The sequence below is a fragment of the Microcaecilia unicolor genome, chromosome 8 (genome assembly GCF_901765095.1).
Source record: "Microcaecilia unicolor chromosome 8, aMicUni1.1, whole genome shotgun sequence".
Taxonomy (NCBI): Eukaryota; Metazoa; Chordata; class Amphibia; order Gymnophiona; family Siphonopidae; genus Microcaecilia; species Microcaecilia unicolor.
This window is the reverse complement of record NC_044038.1, coordinates 36,757,956-36,776,239: the sequence shown is the minus strand read 5'-3', so window position 1 is coordinate 36,776,239 and position 18,284 is coordinate 36,757,956. Positions and strand designations below refer to the sequence as shown.

The window sequence follows — 18,284 nt, the reverse complement described above, 5'->3', positions numbered from 1 at the left end:
CCAGTAAGCATCGGCACCGAGAGGACCGCTCGCCCTCTGTTCAAGAGGTGTTGATGCGCTCCCCTTTGGACAGCCCGGAACAGCCTCCACGCCCGGAACAGGTTCTGACATCGACTCCTGCATCGGCTTCCATGTCTTTTTCCACAGCCGCTCTGCACGAGAGCCTCCGGGCCGTTCTCCCAGAGATCCTGGGGGAGCTGTTGCGCCCTTCCCCTCCGGTACCGGGGGTGCTTGCGCCACCGGTACAGTCGAGCGAAGCGCCGGCTGGCCCATTGTCCGGGGTGAGGTCTCTGACATCGGTGCCGCTTGCGGTACCGACTGCGGTAGCCTCCCAGGAAGGATCCCCGACTACGTCGGCGGAGGGAGCTTCGCCGGTGCGGGCGAGGGAGTCTACCTCTCGACGCTCCCACCGTGGCCGTGGTTCCACGGAGTCGAGCCGGGCACGGTTGCAGACACAGGTCCGTGAACTTGTGTCTGACACCGATGGTGAGGCCTCATGGGAAGAGGAAGAAGACATCAGATATTTCTCTGACGAGGAGTCTGAGGGTCTTCCTTCCGATCCCACTCCCTCTCCTGAAAGACAGCTTTCTCCTCCTGAGAGCCTGTCTTTCGCTTCCTTTGTCCGGGAGATGTCTACGGCCATCCCCTTCCCGGTGGTTGTGGAGGACGAGCCCAGGGCTGAAATGTTTGAGCTCCTGGACTATCCTTCTCCACCTAAGGAAGCATCCACAGTACCCATGCATCATGTCCTCAAAAAGACATTGCTGGCGAACTGGACCAAGCCTCTAAGTAATCCCCACATTCCCAAGAAGATCGAGTCCCAGTACCGGATCCATGGGGACCCAGAGCTGATGCGCACTCAGTTGCCTCATGACTCTGGAGTTGTGGATTTGGCCCTAAAGAAGGCCAAGAGTTCTAGAGAACATGCTTCGGCGCCCCCGGGCAAGGACTCTAGAACCTTGGACTCCTTTGGGAGGAAGGCCTACCATTCTTCTATGCTCGTGGCCAAGATTCAGTCCTACCAGCTGTACACGAGCATACACATGCGGAACAATGTGCGGCAGTTGGCGGGCTTGGTGGACAAGCTCCCCCCTGAGCAAGCCAAGCCATTTCAGGAGGTGGTCAGGCAGCTGAAGGCATGCAGAAAATTCCTGGCCAGAGGGGTGTATGACACCTTTGATGTTGCGTCCAGGGCCGCTGCTCAAGGTGTGGTGATGCGCAGACTCTCATGGCTGCGTGCCTCTCACCTGGAGAATAGAATCCAGCAGCGGATTGCGGACTCGCCTTGCCGTGCGGATAATATTTTTGGAGAAAAAGTCGAGCAGGTGGTAGAGCAGCTCCACCAGCGGGACACCGCATTCGACAAGTTCTCCCGCCGGCAGCCTTCAGCCTCTACCTCTACAGGTAGAAGATTTTTTGGGGGAAGGAAGACTGTTCCCTACTCTTCTGGCAAGCGTAGGTACAATCCTCCTTCCCGACAGCCTGCGGCTCAGGCTAAGCCCCAGCGCGCTTGCTCTCGCCAGCAGCGTGCGCCTCAGCAAGGCCCCTCGGCTCCCCAGCAAAAGCAAGGGACGAGCTTTTGACTGGCTCCAGCAGAGCATAGCCGACATCCAAGTGTCAGTGCCGGGCGACCTGCTAGTCGGAGGGAGGTTGAAAGCTTTTCACCAAAGGTGTCCTCTCATAACCTCCGATCAGTGGGTTCTCCAAATAGTCCGGCAAGGATACACCCTCAATTTGGCCTCAAAACCTCCAAATTGTACACCGGGAGCTCAGTTTTACAGCTTCCAGCACAAGCAGGTACTTGCAGAGGAACTCTCCGCCCTTCTCAGCGCCAATGCAGTCGAGCCCGTGCTATCCGGGCAAGAAGGGCTGGGATTCTATTCCAGGTACTTCCTTGTGGAAAAGAAAACAGGGGGGATGCGTCCCATCCTAGACCTAAGGGCCCTGAACAAATATCTGGTCAAAGAAAAGTTCAGGATGCTTTCCCTGGGCACCCTTCTTCCCATGATTCAGGAAAACGATTGGCTATGCTCTCTGGACTTGAAGGACGCCTACACGCACATCCCGATACTGCCAGCTCACAGACAGTATCTGCGATTTCAGCTGGGCACACGTCACTTCCAGTACTGTGTGCTACCCTTTGGGCTCGCCTCTGCGCCCAGAGTGTTCACCAAGTGCTTGGCTGTAGTAGCAGCGGCACTTCGCAGGCTGGGGGTGCACGTGTTCCCATATCTCGACGATTGGCTGGTGAAGAACACATCCGAGGCAGGAGCCCTGCAGTCCATGCAGATGACTATTCGCCTCCTGGAGCTACTGGGGTTTGTGATAAATTACCCAAAGTCCCATCTTCTCCCAGTGCAGAAACTCGAATTCATAGGAGCTCTGCTGGATTCTCGGGCGGCTCGCGCCTATCTCCCAGAGGCGAGAGCCAACAACTTGTTGTCCCTCGTCTCGCGGGTGCGAGCGTCCCAGCAGATCACAGCTCGGCAGATGTTGAGATTGCTGGGCCACATGGCCTCCACAGTTCATGTGACTCCCATGGCCCGCCTTCACATGAGATCTGCTCAATGGACCCTAGCTTCCCAGTGGTTTCAGGCTGCTGGGGATCTACAAGACGTGATCCACCTGTCCACGAGTTTTCTCGAATCCCTGTATTGGTGAACAATTTGGTCCAATTTGACTCTGGGACGTCCTTTCCAAATTCCTCAGCCACAAAAAGTGCTGACCACGGATGCGTCTCTCCTGGGATGGGGAGCTCATGTCGATGGGCTTCACACCCAAGGAAGCTGGTCCCTCCAGGAACGCGATCTGCAGATCAATCTTCTGGAGTTACGAGCGATCTGGAACGCTCTGAAGGCTTTCAGAGATCGGCTGTCCCACCAAATTATCCAAATTCAGACAGACAACCAGGTTGCCATGTACTACGTCAACAAGCAGGGGGGCACCGGATCTCGCCCCCTGTGTCAGGAAGCCGTCAGCATGTGGCTCTGGGCTCGCCGTCACGGCATGGTGCTCCAAGCCACATACCTGGCAGGCGTAAACAACAGTCTGGCCGACAGGTTGAGCAGGATCATGCAACCTCACGAGTGGTCGCTGAACTCCCGAGTGGTGCGACAGATCTTCCAAGCGTGGGGCACCCCCTTGGTAGATCTCTTCGCATCTCGAGCCAACCACAAGGTCCCTCAGTTCTGTTCCAGGCTTCAGGCCCACGGCAGACTGGCATCGGATGCCTTCCTCCTGGACTGGGGGGAAGGTCTACTGTATGCTTATCCTCCCATACCTCTGGTCAGGAAGACTTCGTTGAAACTCAAGCAAGACCGAGGCACCATGATTCTGATTGCTCCCTTTTGGCCGCGTCAGATCTGGTTCCCTCTTCTTCTGGAGTTATCCTCCGAAGAACCGTGGAGATTGGAGTGTTTTCCGACCCTCATCACACAGAACGAAGGGGCGCTTCTGCGTCCCAGCCTCCGGTCCCTGGATGTTGAGAGCGTAGACTTTGCCTCTTTGGGTCTGTCAGAGGGTGTCTCCCGTGTCTTGCTTCCAGAAAAGATTCCACTAAGAGGAGTTACTTCTTTTTATGGAGGAGGTTTGCCGTCTGGTGTGACAGCAAGGCCTTAGATCCTCGCTCCTGTCCTACACAGACCCTGCTTGAATACCTTCTGCACTTGTCTGAGTCTGGTCTCAAGACCAACTCTGTAAGGGTTCACCTTAGTGCAATCAGTGCATACCATTACCGTGTGGAAGGTAAGCCGATCTCAGGACAGCCTTTAGTTGTTCGCTTCATGAGAGGTTTGGTGTTGTCAAACCTCCTACAGTGTCATGGGATCTCAATGTCGTTCTCACCCAGCTGATGAAACCTCCTTTTGAGCCACTGGACTCCTGCCATCTGAAGTACTTGACCTGGAAGGTCATTTTCTTGGTGGCAGTTACTTCAGCTCGTAGAGTCAGTGAGCTTCAGGCCCTGGTAGCCCAGGCCCCTTACACCAAATTTCATCATAACAGAGTAGTCCTCCGCACTCACCCTAAGTTCTTGCCAAAGGTTGTGTCGGAGTTCCATCTGAACCAGTCAATTGTCTTGCCAACATTCTTTCCCCGTCCTCATTCCTGCCCTGCTGAATGTCAGCTGCACACATTGGACTGCAAAAGAGCATTGGCCTTCTATCTGGAGCGGACACAGCCCAACAGACAGTCCGCCCAATTGTTTGTTTCTTTTGATCCCAACAGGAGGGGAGAGGCTGTGGGGAAACGCACCATCTCCAATTGGCTAGCAGATTGCATTTCCTTCACTTACGCCCAGGCTGGGCTGGCTCTTGAGGGTCATGTCACGGCTCATAATGTTAGAGCCATGGCAGCGTCGGTAGCCCACTTGAAGTCAGCCACTATTGAAGAGATTTGCAAAGCTGCGACGTGGTCACCTGTCCACACATTCACATCTCATTACTGCCTGCAGCAGGATACCCGACGCGACAGTCGGTTCGGGCAGTCAGTGCTTCAGAATCTGTTCGGGGTTTAGAATCCAACTCCACCCCCATAGGCCCATGTTTATTCTGTTCCAGGCTGCACTCTCAGTTAGTTGGATAAATTGTTAGGTCAATCTCAGTTATGTCCTCGCCGTTGCGAGGCCCAATTGACCATGGTTGTTGTTTTGAGTGAGCCTGGGGGCTAGGGATACCCCATCAGTGAGAACAAGCAGCCTGCTTGTCCTCGGAGAAAGCGAATGCTACATACCTGTAGAAGGTATTCTCCGAGGACAGCAGGCTGATTGTTCTCACAAACCCGCCCGCCTCCCCTTTGGAGTTGTGTCTTCCCTTCTCTTTGTCTTGCTACATATGAGACTGGCCGGCACGAGCCGGTTCGGTTGGGAAGACGGCCGCGCATGGACTAGCAAAGGACTTTGCTAGAAAGTGTTCCGATTGGAGGGGCTGCCGTGGACGTCACCCATCAGTGAGAACAATCAGCCTGCTGTCCTCGGAGAATACCTTCTACAAGTATGTAGCATTCGCTTTTTATTCTTAGTATATTGGACAGAAAACAGAGGGTAGGGTTAAATAGTCATTTTTTTTCAATGGAGGAGGGTGAATAGTGGAGTGCCACAGGAATCTGTACTGGGACTGGTGCTATTTAAGATTTATAAATGATCTGGAAAATGGAACCATGAGCGAGGTGATTAAATTTGCAGATGACACACAACCATTCAAAGTTGTCAAAGCAGATGTGGATTGTGAAAAATTGCAGAGAGACCTTAGGAAATTGGAAGACTGGGTGTCCAAATGGCAGATGAAATTTAATGGGACAAATGCAAAGTGATGCACATTGAGAAGAATAATGCAAATCGTACATACCTGATGCTAGGGTCCACCTTAGGAGTCAGTAACCAAGAAAAAGATCTAGGTGCCATTGTAGATAATACGCTGAAATCTTCTGCTTGGTGTGTGGCAGTGGCCAAAAAAGCAAACAGGATGCTAGGAAGTATTAGGAAAGGCATGCAAAATAAGACCAAGAATATTATAATGCTTCTGCATTGCTCCATGGTGTGGCCTCACCTTGAGTACTTTATTCAGTTCTGGTCTCCGTATCTCTAAAAAGATATAGCAGAATTAGAAAAGGTTCAGAGAAGAGCGACCAAAATGATAAAGGGGATGGAACTTCTCTCATATAAGGACAGGCTAAAGAGGTTAGGTCTCTTCAGCTTGGAAAAGAGACGGCTGAGGGGGGATATGATTGAGGTCTATAAAATCCTGAGTGGAGCAGTACAGGTAGAAATGAATCAATTTTTCACTCTTTCAAAAAGTACAAAGACCAGGGGACACTCGGTGAAATTACGTGGAAGTACTTTTTAAACAAATAGGAAGAAATATTTTTTCACTCAAAGAATAGTTAAGCTCGGGAACTTGCTGCCAGAAGATGTGGTAACCACAGTTAGCGTATTTGGGTTTAAAAAAGGTTTGGACAAATTCCTGGAGGAAAAGTCTATAGTCTATTATTGTGATGGACATGGGGGGAAGCCACTGCTTGCCCTGGGATTGGTAGCATGGAATGTTGCTACTAATTGGGTTTCTGCCAGGTACTTGTGATCTGCATTGGCCACTGTTGGAAAGCAGGATATGGGGCTAGATGGACCATTGGTCTACCCAGTATGGCTGTTCTTATATTTTATGGGTGCTTGTGACCTGGATTGCCCGCTGTTGGAAACAGGATTGGGGCTTGATGGACCTTAGATCTGTCCCAATATGGCAAGGTTTATGTTCTTATGGTTTTACAAGATTATTCTTGGTGGAGTGGTGATAGGTGAAGCGTTAAAACAAATTTTCAGGGCGGGGGAGGTGCTTATGGGACTAAATGATAATTGAGGGTGTGCATTGTGCCCAAAACTCTTGCACTAGTGTCAGGGTGATTTGCCAAAATGTGCCTCTGTGCAACTCTTTGCGCAGGCAGTGTTCAAATTATCATGGCAGTTTGGCCGTATGGACTAGTCTGACGTTTTCTGCTATAAAGTGTTACTCTGAAAATAGTTTTCTGCTTTGGCTTGCAATTTCAATTCATAGAGTGAAAAGTTGAGACAGCATTGTGGTAACATTTGAAATATTTTGGGCTTTCTTTTCTTGAACATGGGACCACAGTTTTAATGTTTTGATTGTAGTAGTCTTTGGCTAGCCAAAACTCTTCATGTGCTTTGTTAGTAGCATTGCTGCCTAATTGCTGTTTACTGTGTTGAAATATTCCTAAGAAATATAGCTGGGGTTTGTTATTTTCCTGTGCAATAAAAGCACATGGTCTAACATCTGTCACTTTTCCCCCTTGTCTAGGTTATTTCTTATGAGGGTTATGGACATACCATATCTCAATCTACAAGGGCCAGACTGTAAGTAATTTTTCACTTTGAAATAAAATGAACACTTAGGTACAGAGCTGCCTTTGATAGTTTTCAGAGTGCTATCCACTTTATTTGAAATGGTGGTTCTCAACCCAGTCCTCAGGACACTCCTAGCCAGTCAGGTTTTCAAGATGTGTATGCTCTCCCTCCATTACATTCAACTCTATCTCATGCATTTTCATTGTGGATATCCTGAAAACCTGACTGGCTTAGGTGTGTCCCGAGGACTAGGCTAAGCACCACTGATATAGGAGAAAATATATGAATTGTAGATTGCTGTAAGCACTTGGAGGTGTAAAAGTGGGATATTAAGTGCAAGTACAAATGAGCATTGCCTTTCTCTACCCCAGTGGTTCCCAAACCTGGTTCCTGGAGGCACCCCAGCCAGTCAGGTTTGATGAGAGATTTGCATGCAGTGGAGGCAGTGCATGCAAATCTCTCATGAGTATTCATTGTGGATATCCTGAAAACCTGAGTGGCTGGGGTGCCTCCTCGACCAGGTTTGGGAGCCACTGCTGTAGTCTATAAAATGAGTTAGTATTGGGTTTTTGCTTTTGTAGTTATTGCAAAGCAGGCTTCTTTGGGTAGTAGTTTAGTAATGAAGGAATGGGGCAAACACCATTTTGATACAAAGATAAGTTTTCTGTTTTCTTGAATGTGGAGATTCAGTAGGATGTGAAGTGGGAAGTTAGTCCTTCAGTATTTTGGCTTTATGGGTTAATCTGTTCAAAAGCTAAAGATTTCTTCAGTCTTTATGCAAGTGGAAGTGAAGGAGATCCTGTGGCCATATGCGGACACTTACAGCAGTGTGACATGCTTTGCATAGTAAATGTGATATCAGTGACAGCAGAGTAGCCTGATGATGTATTATAGGCAAAAGGAGTCCCTAGGTCAAGGCACTTGTCTTAAGATTTCACATAATGCCAGTAATTGAGCTTTTGGCCACCCACATTGCTCTGTTGTCTTTGCCAGTGGATACAAAGTGTGCAAAAATGCCCATGTGGGGTTTTGCAGTTATCCAGAAAACCAGGTTGGTATGCTTTGAGGACTGGGTTAGAAAATGTTCTTACATTATTTTAGTTGAGCGTCTTTCATCTGTTGGCTATACAACCTTGACAGAATGCAAGATATGGCTGCTTCAACTTAACTGGGAGATGTAGCTGCGCTAGTCTGCCGTCAAGGTTAGAAAATTTGCTGCTATTCAAGTTTATTAAAACTTGATACACCACCCTAGAGAATTGTCTTTCTGGGCTGTCTACACAATATAAAAACAAACAAAAGAAAAACAGAAAGTAAAGGTGGTTATACTCAGAAATGTGCAAAGACCATAATCATTTCATGTTGACTGATTTTATCACCTCTTGGGATCTTGTTGAAGCTGTACTGCTGCTCTGCGAATCATTTGTGCTTTTTCATGTAATCAAAGATCCAGGCCCTAAGCATGCTTAAAACCTTTGCTGGTTAAGCTATACCAGGGTTTCACCGTGCCCTTCACTAAAGTAGTTTGTTTGTTTGTTTAGCTTACACTTTATTAGTAGCCCAAGATGACTTGCATTCAAATACAGTAGGTATTTCCCTCTCCTCAGTAGTCTTTCTGAACCATCCTACTTCAGATTGTTTGTTTACAGCTTATTTAATACTAGCCGTTAAGCCCGTAAAAACGGGCGAGATTTCCAGCTACCCTCCTTGCCGCTGCTCCCTCCCCCCTCCATGCTGGGCCCCCTGCACTGACCTGACAGCGCCTCTTACCTCCGTGTGAAAACGCTGCAGGCAGCAGCAGATCGCTCTGCTGCTTCCTGCAGTGCTTACACACAGAGGTGAGAGGCCCTGTCAGTGCAGGGGACCCAATGCGGAGGAGGGTGGGAGCGGCGGTGGGGATGGGGGGGAGGGTGGAGGTTGGTGCGCGCGATGTTCGTTTCCAGGCGGCAGCGTCCGACAGACGACAGTGACTCCGACTCCGTTTCCCTCTCTGTTTCGCCCTCTGACGTCATCACGTCTTGACGCGAGGGCGGGACAGAGAGGGAAGTCTCTACTGCGCATCTAGTGCGCATTTGCAGGTGAGTTGGTCACTTGCCGTTTATATGTTTGATACCACCTACTGAAGGGACACTCTAGGTAGTTTACAATCAAAAATAGAGCGAAAAAGAGTGCAAATATTGAAAGGACAGAATAAAGAAGATAATCTCTTGCACTCGAAAAACCGTATTTATATAGGAAAAATGTCTCCTTGTACTTTATTGAAACCTGAAATATTTGAATGTTTCTAGCCTAGCCTACTTTGGTTTTCCAGCAAATGTGAAACCTTTAGAGCTACATAAGTTACACTTAAATTCTCATGTGAAATTGTTTGTATGTCTATTTTGTGTGGCCTGTAAAGTGACTCAGCAGTTGTGCAAATTATCTGTGGGAAGAGTAGCTGCTTAATTTTTGTTATGCACCTGTTCCTAAGGTCTCATTCCATCTTTAGTATGGGAGTCTCAAATACAAGTAATTGATATGACATTCTGATTAGGTGTGTAAAGAACCGTGAAGTTATATTTGCAAGGCAGTCTTGTGGGTTTTTTTAATGCACATTTATTCAGATTTGGTTGCTTTGCTGTGAACTAGTATCGGATACTGTCTCGTCTTGACTGAAGCGTTTTTATTTGTTCCGATCCATTGGAAGTTGGAAAGAATTGTACAAAAAGGGGTGGAGAATAACTATTTCTGGGGGCATATCAGAAAAACCAGTTAGACGACACAGGCACTAGAACAGGCAAAACTGGAGAAGAGGTTCCAGAGAAATAAGCACCCCCTCCCTGTCCAAACAAAAAAAATGCCAAGTTTCTGAGGGAGAGGAGTTCAGCTTCTGTAGCATAGGAATTGACATATAGTGAAACATATATTAGTTAGCAATTTGAATGGAGAAATTCCCTACACCCTAATTTCATCTCTCCCAATCCCCTAAACTATCCCTTCCTCAAAAATATCCCCTGCAAAAACTGCCCCTGCCCCACCCGTAAAACTTATCTGCACAACTGTCAAAACCACTTTAAAAACTGCTGCTATCCCCACCCACATGATTCCTGCCCCATCGTGTATTATACCTTTGACCATGTCTCACAATCTCCTTATGGTCATTCCTCAATCTCTTCTTCTCCATCCTTCCTACTGCTTACCCCTCCCAATCTCTCTTCCTTTTGCTCATCCTATCTTTGTTTACCTCTCCATGCTCAATTTACATATCCTGAAAACCCCACTACTACTATGTTTACTACAACTTGTAACATTCTCCTTCAAGACTTTGTAATTCTATTTACTATGTAAGCCGCATTGAACCTGCTATGTGTGGGAAAGCGCAGGGTACAAATGTAATTAATAATAATAATAATAATAACTGCCCCCACTCCCCAGAACCTACTCTTGAAATTTTACCACAATTGCAAACAAACTGGTATTTATATACTGTCTCTACCAGTTAGCTCAAGAAAGGTTTACAAAGAAGCATGATTCTACATATAAACAAAAGTTTGTCATTTAGGTATAGTCTAACACAAACACTATTAAACACCAGTATTGAAAGTATACTGCAAAATGCCCCATCCACAAACATTTCCTTCCCTCAACTGCATCACCAACCTGCTCACTTCTTCACGGTCCTCAGACAGCGCCATTCAAAAACTGCTCTCTTACAAATGGCTCCACTACCTTAACTGCCCCACATTCAGTGCCCCCTCCCCCTGCAAACTGCTGCACCACTACCCCCACCCCCAGCTAACCCTTAACAGGCAAAACACACAATGGATAAACATGTGTAGAGGGTTGGAAAGAATATCTTAGCCATGTAGGCAGTTAGGCGCATAAATGATAGCATTATATAATCTGCATGCCTAGGTTATACAAACTTAATTCTGCTTAATCTTCCTCCAGTGACATTTCTACCATCAGTACTGAAGAATTTATTACTGTTTTATCCTTATTCCCAGTAACTTCAGAGTCTATAAGAACCCACTGTGTCTTTTGTAACCTTTTAAATATATTTGTTTAAAAATGGTTTGGCTTTGCTGTTAGTATGTTGTGCTAGACTTGGTTCTAGCTTGGACTGCATTGAGCCACTGCCATCAAGATCAGCAGAATGACCTGTAGCTTAGGAACATTTAGAAATATGCAGTGCTTCCCAGTTACTGGAAAATACAAATGTGCATACAGAAGGACAATGTATCTATAGATTCAACTTTGGAAACCAGCTATCCTGTAAATATTCCGTTAGAATAGTCATTTTATATAGTGAGAATTAACATGGTTGCTTTGCTCAGTTTGCTCACTGTACATTAACAAAGTGGTTCTGTACCCAGTTCTTGATACCTAGCTTGTCAGGTTATCAACAGTAAATATGTATGAAAGATTTCCTGCACAGTAGTTGTATTCAAATCTTTAATGCATGTTCATTGTGGATATCTTGAAAACCAGATTGGCTTGAAAACCAAGGATTGCTCTAAACAAGCTAATCCACCAAAAATACTATTTTGTGTACAGTAACTGACACTGGTAATATGTCTTGTGGATTCTTCACCCTTACCTGAGAGTTTTAAGTGGCATTCAGTATCCAGAGCAGATTAAAGAGGTGAGACTGATGTTGATGAATTCCCCCACCCCCAACCATGAATTCTTAAAAGGTTGAGTGGTGTGGGGTCCCCCCCCCCGAAAACCAGTGTTTTGCAGCTTCTTTAAAACATGCTCCTTCAACCAGCTTAGTCTTGCTTAATTTAATTGTACTATCAAGCTAGCATTTTACCCCTAAAATCCATGATTAATTTGGTCTGTAGCTGCTATAATAGGTTTAGTATTGACTTATCAGAAGATCATGAAACTCAAAATGTGGAAACTGCCTTATTCCTCTCTTTAATGGCAAGACTTGTGTGGGTGGTTTTTTTTTTAAGTTGTGTGTAAATTCTTAGTCATTGTGAAGTACGTAATGTGGAGTATTGTGCTTAAAATGAGTCTTTGTCCTTAGAGAGTTTTTAAAGAGATCTTGGAGGACAGATGACTATTGCTATGAATTAATATCACTTATTTTGAACTGTTTAATGTGAAATAAATAAAGGTATATTATGAATTAGAATGCATTTTGTTTTGCAGTACAACCAAAACGAGATCATGTCCTTCATGTTACCTTTCCAAGAGAATGGAAGACAAGTGATCTGTATCAGCTTTTCAGTGCATTTGGTAAGAAAGTTTTGAAGTACCATTGGTGATATCAGAAATAATATATCTTGTGGATATTCATCATAAAAATAAAGCTTTCCTAAAAACGGAGATGTGAATATTGGAAGCATAACACACAGGGCCTACTTGTTACTCTTATTAAAGGTGTTGGGTACAGTTGTGGTGGTTTTCACAGATGCTCACAATGACATCCAGAACCTGATTATGCTTGGTTATGCAGCAACTTGATGATTTTCCTGTTATGCATTTGGTATACAGTTATTTTATCAACGGTGGTTTAGAGCAGTGCTTTTCAACCCTGTCCTGGAGGCATTCCAAGCCAGTTATGCAGGATTACTATAGTGAATAAGGATGAGAGAAATCTGCATATATTCAGCACCTGTTGTATGCACATCTCGCACATCCATATTCATTGTGATAATCCTAGAATCCTGACTGGCTTGGAGTGCCTCCAGGATGGGGTTGAGATGGCATTGGTTTAGAGGTATAACGGAACATACAAGTTAAAAATCTTCTTGGATATGGGAAAACATCAGCTGGCTAAATTGATTAGACACACACAAGAGGTGTGTATAAAGCAGAGCAAACAGTTCTCCAGGAAACAAAAGGTGAAAAAACTAGTTGGGGGGGGGGGGGGGGGGGGGGGGAAGGATAGATCTAGCAGTTCCAGATCAGGGACTACTCAGGGAAGGAAATAGTTAGGTTTTGTTGAGAGCTGTATGCTCTCATATCATAGAGAAGTTCCAAAGTGAAGGGGCTTGGAAAATGACTATGTGATGAGTAGTCTCATATCTGACCTTTTAAAGGACAAGAAATAACGGGCAGATTGGCTTAGGACTTCAAAGATCATGATCGGCTTAGGGGATTGAATCATGCTCCAGGTAAGGAGGAATGCCTGAATAGAAAACAATGAGAGGAATTTGGTTCTGGCTGAGAAGGGATTCTGTTCTTGGCCAGTCAGATGGAGACTAATGTTTGGCATTATAAAGGTGTTTCATTGAAGTGTGTTAAAGCTGGAGTTTAGATTATTTTGGGACATACTTTCCAGAAACATAATAGGCGATCACTAGTGCAAAGATTAAGGATTTATTGGGCTTTAACTTTCCAAAGTTAGTAAAGAACTTTATCAGAGAAAAGAGAAGGCCCCAAAAAAGTTGGATAGCAAGTATGACACCAAGAAGATTGTTCCATTAATGCCAGCTGAGGTTCTGGCTATGGTTGGCTGGATCAGCCTGGTGGATTTATATCTGAGACCTGATTTTGCTGAGTTTCGTTTCAGTTCATTGGACTTGAGCCAGCCAGTAGGTAGTCTCTTCCAACAGATGTCCAGAGTCCTTTTGAGGAGAGGCTTGGCCCCAAAGCTCTTTAGCAACAACCATCAATACATCAGCATAAAGGCGCACTGAACCTGTTTTGATGACCCACTCCTTCAGAATGTGGTGAAATATCTATTACTTGTGATCCTGGTAGTGCTTGAATGGGCCTGCCAGCTGTGGTACACAGACCTCATTTGATTGTTTGATCGTCCCTATTTCTGCTGCCTAAAGGGCTCAGACTCCTGCTGCTGAACTGGTGCTCATGGAGGATCCAGATCGTTTTTTGGCTTATGGCCTGCCCTTAACAGATGACAGCAGAAGAGGAGGTACCAGCCCTCTGTCATTGTGACCTTGATGCAGGCTCGTCAGTCTTCCACATCTCTGGCATATGTCTGCATCTGGTGGACCGTTGAAGGCTGTGTAGCGAGGAGCTACCTCTGGCATGTGCTCTTGCCCTTGATCCTGGCCATTTTGCAGTGTGGTCTTGAACAGGGTCCTGCCCTTAATTCCCTGAAAGTTCAAGTGGTGGTGCAATTAGTTTAGAGGTAGGATTGAATTCTCTCCAGCTGCAGAGCTGAATGTGAGTCATTTTTGTGAGCAGTCAAGCAAATTCTGCCCCCATTATGAGGGGTTATGGCTCCTTTGATCTCATTTTGGTTCTATGGTCACTTTCTAAGCTTCCTTTTGACTGTCTGAAGTATACTTTGCTGAAGGATTCATTGTTGTCTCCTGGCCAAATAGATGGTTACTAAAAGATTAGAAGCCAGGATATAACAGACAAAAAGTAATAACAGAGTTGGAGACGAACACGTAGCAGTCACATTTTGGCATACACCTGCATCGGTGCATGTACTCGCATCTTAAATGTGTACACACAATGAACAATAAAGTAGAGGTTAAATGCTCACACACACCTACTGGACCAATCCAGGAGCCACCCTGGAAGACAGCGGGGAATCCTGGTAGTCCTTAGCTTTGGGCTCCTCTTACTTCGTTATACATAGCTTTCTTTAATGTTTTGGGGTCTGCATAGGATTCCCTGGTTGATAATGTGTTCCACCTATATAATAGATTCTTTTAGTTAGCTTTGGCACTAGCATAGTGGAATGTTCCTGATTGCACTACCTGTTAGATTGATGCCAATCTTGAAGTCTCTACCTCCATTCGAACATAAGAATAGCCATACTGGGTCAGACCCAGTGGTCCATCTAGCCCAGTATCGTGTTTCCAACAATGGCCAATCACAAGTACCAGGCAGAAACTCAAATAGTAGCAACATTCTATGCTACCAATGCCAGGGCAAGTAGTGGCTTCCCCATGTCTATCTCAATAGCAGATTATACACTTTTCCTCCAGTAACTTCAAACATTTTTTTAAACCCAGATAGGCTAATCACTGTTACTCTGGCAGTGAGTTCAAGAACGTAGCTATTCTTTGAGGTAAAAAATATTTCCTCCTATTTGTTTTAAAAGTATTACCACGTAACTTCATTCAGTGTCCCCTAATCTTTGCACTTCTTGAAAGAGTAAAAAAAAAATTGATTCACACTTATCTTGTTCTACAAAATCCTGAGTGGCGTAGACCTGATTATCTCCCCTCAGCTATCTCTTGTCCAGCCTGAAGAGCCCTAACCTCTTTAGCCTTTCCTCATATGAGGAGTTCCAGCCCCTTTATCATTTTGATCATTGTTATTTGAACCTTTTCTAATTCTGCTAGATCTTTTTTGAGATAGGGCGACCAGAATTGAACACAATACTCAAGATGAGGCTGCATCATGGAGCGAGACAGAAGCATTATAGTATTTGTGGTCTTATTTACCATCCCTTTCATAGTAATTTCTAGTATTCTGTTTGCTTTTTTTGGTTGCCATCACACACCAAGCAGAAGATTTCAAGGTGTTGTATACAATGACACCTAGATCTGTATCTTGGTTGCTGACTTCTAAGGTGGACCTTGCATCGGGTAACTATGATTTGGATTATTCTTTCCAATGTGCATCACTTTGCATTTGTCCACATTAAATTTCATCTGCCATTTTGGATGCCCAGTCTTCCAATTTCCTAAGGTCTTCCTGCAATTTTTCACGGTCTGCATCTCTTTTAACAACTTTAAATTTGCAAATGACACAAAACTATTCAATTACTTCACTTGTTCCGATTGCCAGATCATTTATAAATATGTTAAATAGCACCTGTCCCAGTACAGATCCCTGCGGCACTCACTATACAACCTCTGTTGAGAAAAAAGGCCATTTAACCCTATCCTCTGTTTTCTGTTCAATAAGCAATCCACAACAGAATATTGTCTCCCATCCTATGTCTTTAATTTTCTCAGGAGTCTCTCATGAGGAATTTTATCAATAGCTTTCAGAATCTAGGTACACTATATCAACCGGCTCACCTTTATCGACATGTTTTATTCATGTCTTCACAGAAAGCAAACTGGTGAGGCAAGACTTCCCTTGGCTGAATCCATTCTGGTTCTGTCCCATTAAACCATGTTTGTCTGTGTTCTATAATTTTACTAGCTGTTGAGCCCGTTAAAACAGGCTACTATTGGAATGGGGGTTTTCCAAGGCCCCCTCCCCCACCGAGGTCGCCACTACCGGTACCCCCCCCCCCCCCCCCCCGGAGTCGCCGCCACCCCTCCACCCAGCCTGGGCCCTCTGTTCGCTATTAAGTCAACTTACATCGCCGCAGCACACAGATCAGCTGAGCTCCTGTCGGCCCTGCCTTCCTTCTCTGCCTGTGTCCCGCCCTCGTGTGACGTACCGCTGGCGAGGGCGGGATACAGGCAGCGAAGGAAGGCCGACCGGAGCTCAGCTGATCTGCGTGCTGCGGCGATGTAAGTTGAATTAATTGCGATCAGAGGGCCCGGGCCGGGTGGAAGGGTGGCGGCGGCGACCTCGGGGGGGGGGGGGGTGAGCGCAGTTTCCCTCTCTGTCCCGCCCCTGTCATCATGTATTGACGCGGGGGCGGGACAGAGAGGGAAGTCTCTACTGCGCATTTACTAGTGAGTTCGTCACTCGCCGTTTATATGTTTGATTCTTTATAATAGTTTCCACTATTTATCTAGCACTGAAGTCAGGCTTACTGGTTTGAATTTCCTAGAACCCTTTTTAACAATCAGCATTACATTGACCACCTTCTAATTTTCAGGTACTACGGATGATTTTAATGACAGGTTACAGATCACTAACAGCAGATGAGCAATTTCATGTTTTGGTTCATGCCTTCTGATCCAAGTTATTTACTAATTTGTTGATTTGGCTTAGTACGTCTTCCAAGTTGAGATTTTTCAGTTTCCTCCGCATCGTCACCCTTGAAAAACATTTCTGGTATGGGTAGATCTCAACATCTTCTTCCATAAAGACTGAAGCAAAGAATTCATTTAGTCTCTTCGCTATGCCCTTGTCCTCCCTGAGTGCCCTTTTTGCTCCTTCATAATCTGAGGCTTTCAGCTTCTGATGTACCTGAAAAAATTGTTACTGTGAGTTTCTCTGCGGCAAGTTTCTCTTCATATTTTCTTTTTGCCTTCTTTATCAATGCTTTGCATATAACTTGCCAGCGCTTATGTTGCTTCTTATTTTCTTCATTCGAGTCCTTTTTCCATTCATTGAATGTTGTTTTGGCTCTAGTAGCTTCTTTCACTTCACCTTTTAACCATGCTGTCTGTTGTTTGCTTTTTGAGCTTCCAAGACGGTATTTTTAAACATCCATGCCTGATTTAAAGTCCTAACCTTTGCAGCTGATCCTTCTAGCTTTTTAAAACCATTTTCCTCATTTTATTGTAGTCACCCTTTTGAAAATGATATGCTATTACAGTAGATTTCCTTTGTGACTTCACTTCAGTTACTGACTCAGATTTGATCATGTTGATCACTGTTTCCCAACGGACCCAGCAGCATTACTTCTCTTACTATGCCCTGCATTCTATTAAGGACTAGATCTAAAATAGCTCCCTCTGTCGAATCCTGGACCAGGTGCTTCAAGAAGTAATCATTTATTATGTCTAGGAATTTTATCTCCCTAGTGCTTCCTGATGTAACATTTATCTAGTCAATATTGGGCTGATTGAAATCACCCATTATTATACTGTTGCCCAATTTGCCAGCTTTCCTAATTTTTGTTAACACTTTGTCTGTTCGTTCTGTTTTGGCAGTCTGTAGTACAGCCCTGCCAGTATACTCGTTCCCTTCACACATGGAATTTCTATCCACAAGGCTTCCATGTTCCTGTCTGCTTCATGTAGAATGTTTTTATTTTGTTTGACTCAATTCCCTCTTTAACATACAGCGCAACCCCCCTCCAGTTTGATCCACCCTATCATCATATAGTTTGTACCCTGTTAACATGGTGTCCCATTGATTGTCCTCCTTCCATCAGGTCTCTAAAAAGCTTATTATATCTACCTCTTCATTTAGTGCTATATATTCTAACTCACCCATCTTATTTTTTAGTCTTCTATCATTTGTATACAGACACTTCAAAGTGTGTGTTTTTTTTCCTTGCATCTAAAAGCTGCTTAGACTGCTTAGAAGTTGATGGGGACAGTTTGCATCCTTTGCTTTTCTCGCCCTTTAAACACTCCTGACTTTCTTTCACCATTGTGAAACATCTCTATTGGGATGTCATAAATGTCCTGTTTTAATAGTGTCCTCCACACTGAACCATGCACGTCTGCTGGTAAGGGAGATAACCTGTGACTGGTCTAGCAGCTAGCAGGACTCAAGGAAAAGAAATTATTAGGTAAGGGTAAATTCTACCTTATCTCACTACCCTTCCCCAGCATTGTCATTTAAATTGGTCACCGTACTTCTTCAATATTACATTTTGTTTATATGCATAATGAGAGCAATTCCCCCGTTCCCTAGGTAAAAGAACTGTTTG

The 18,284-nt window shown here is 45.2% G+C and overlaps 1 protein-coding gene across 1 annotated transcript in view; it reads left to right on the top strand.

Annotated features, from left to right (window-relative positions):
- The window catches only part of PARN (poly(A)-specific ribonuclease), a 201,257-nt gene that overhangs the window by 95,394 nt on the left and 87,579 nt on the right, over nt 1-18,284 (top strand). The window contains 2 exon segments of the mRNA XM_030211049.1: nt 6,807-6,862; nt 11,993-12,079. Of these exon segments, the coding sequence (XP_030066909.1) occupies nt 6,807-6,862; nt 11,993-12,079 (143 nt within the window).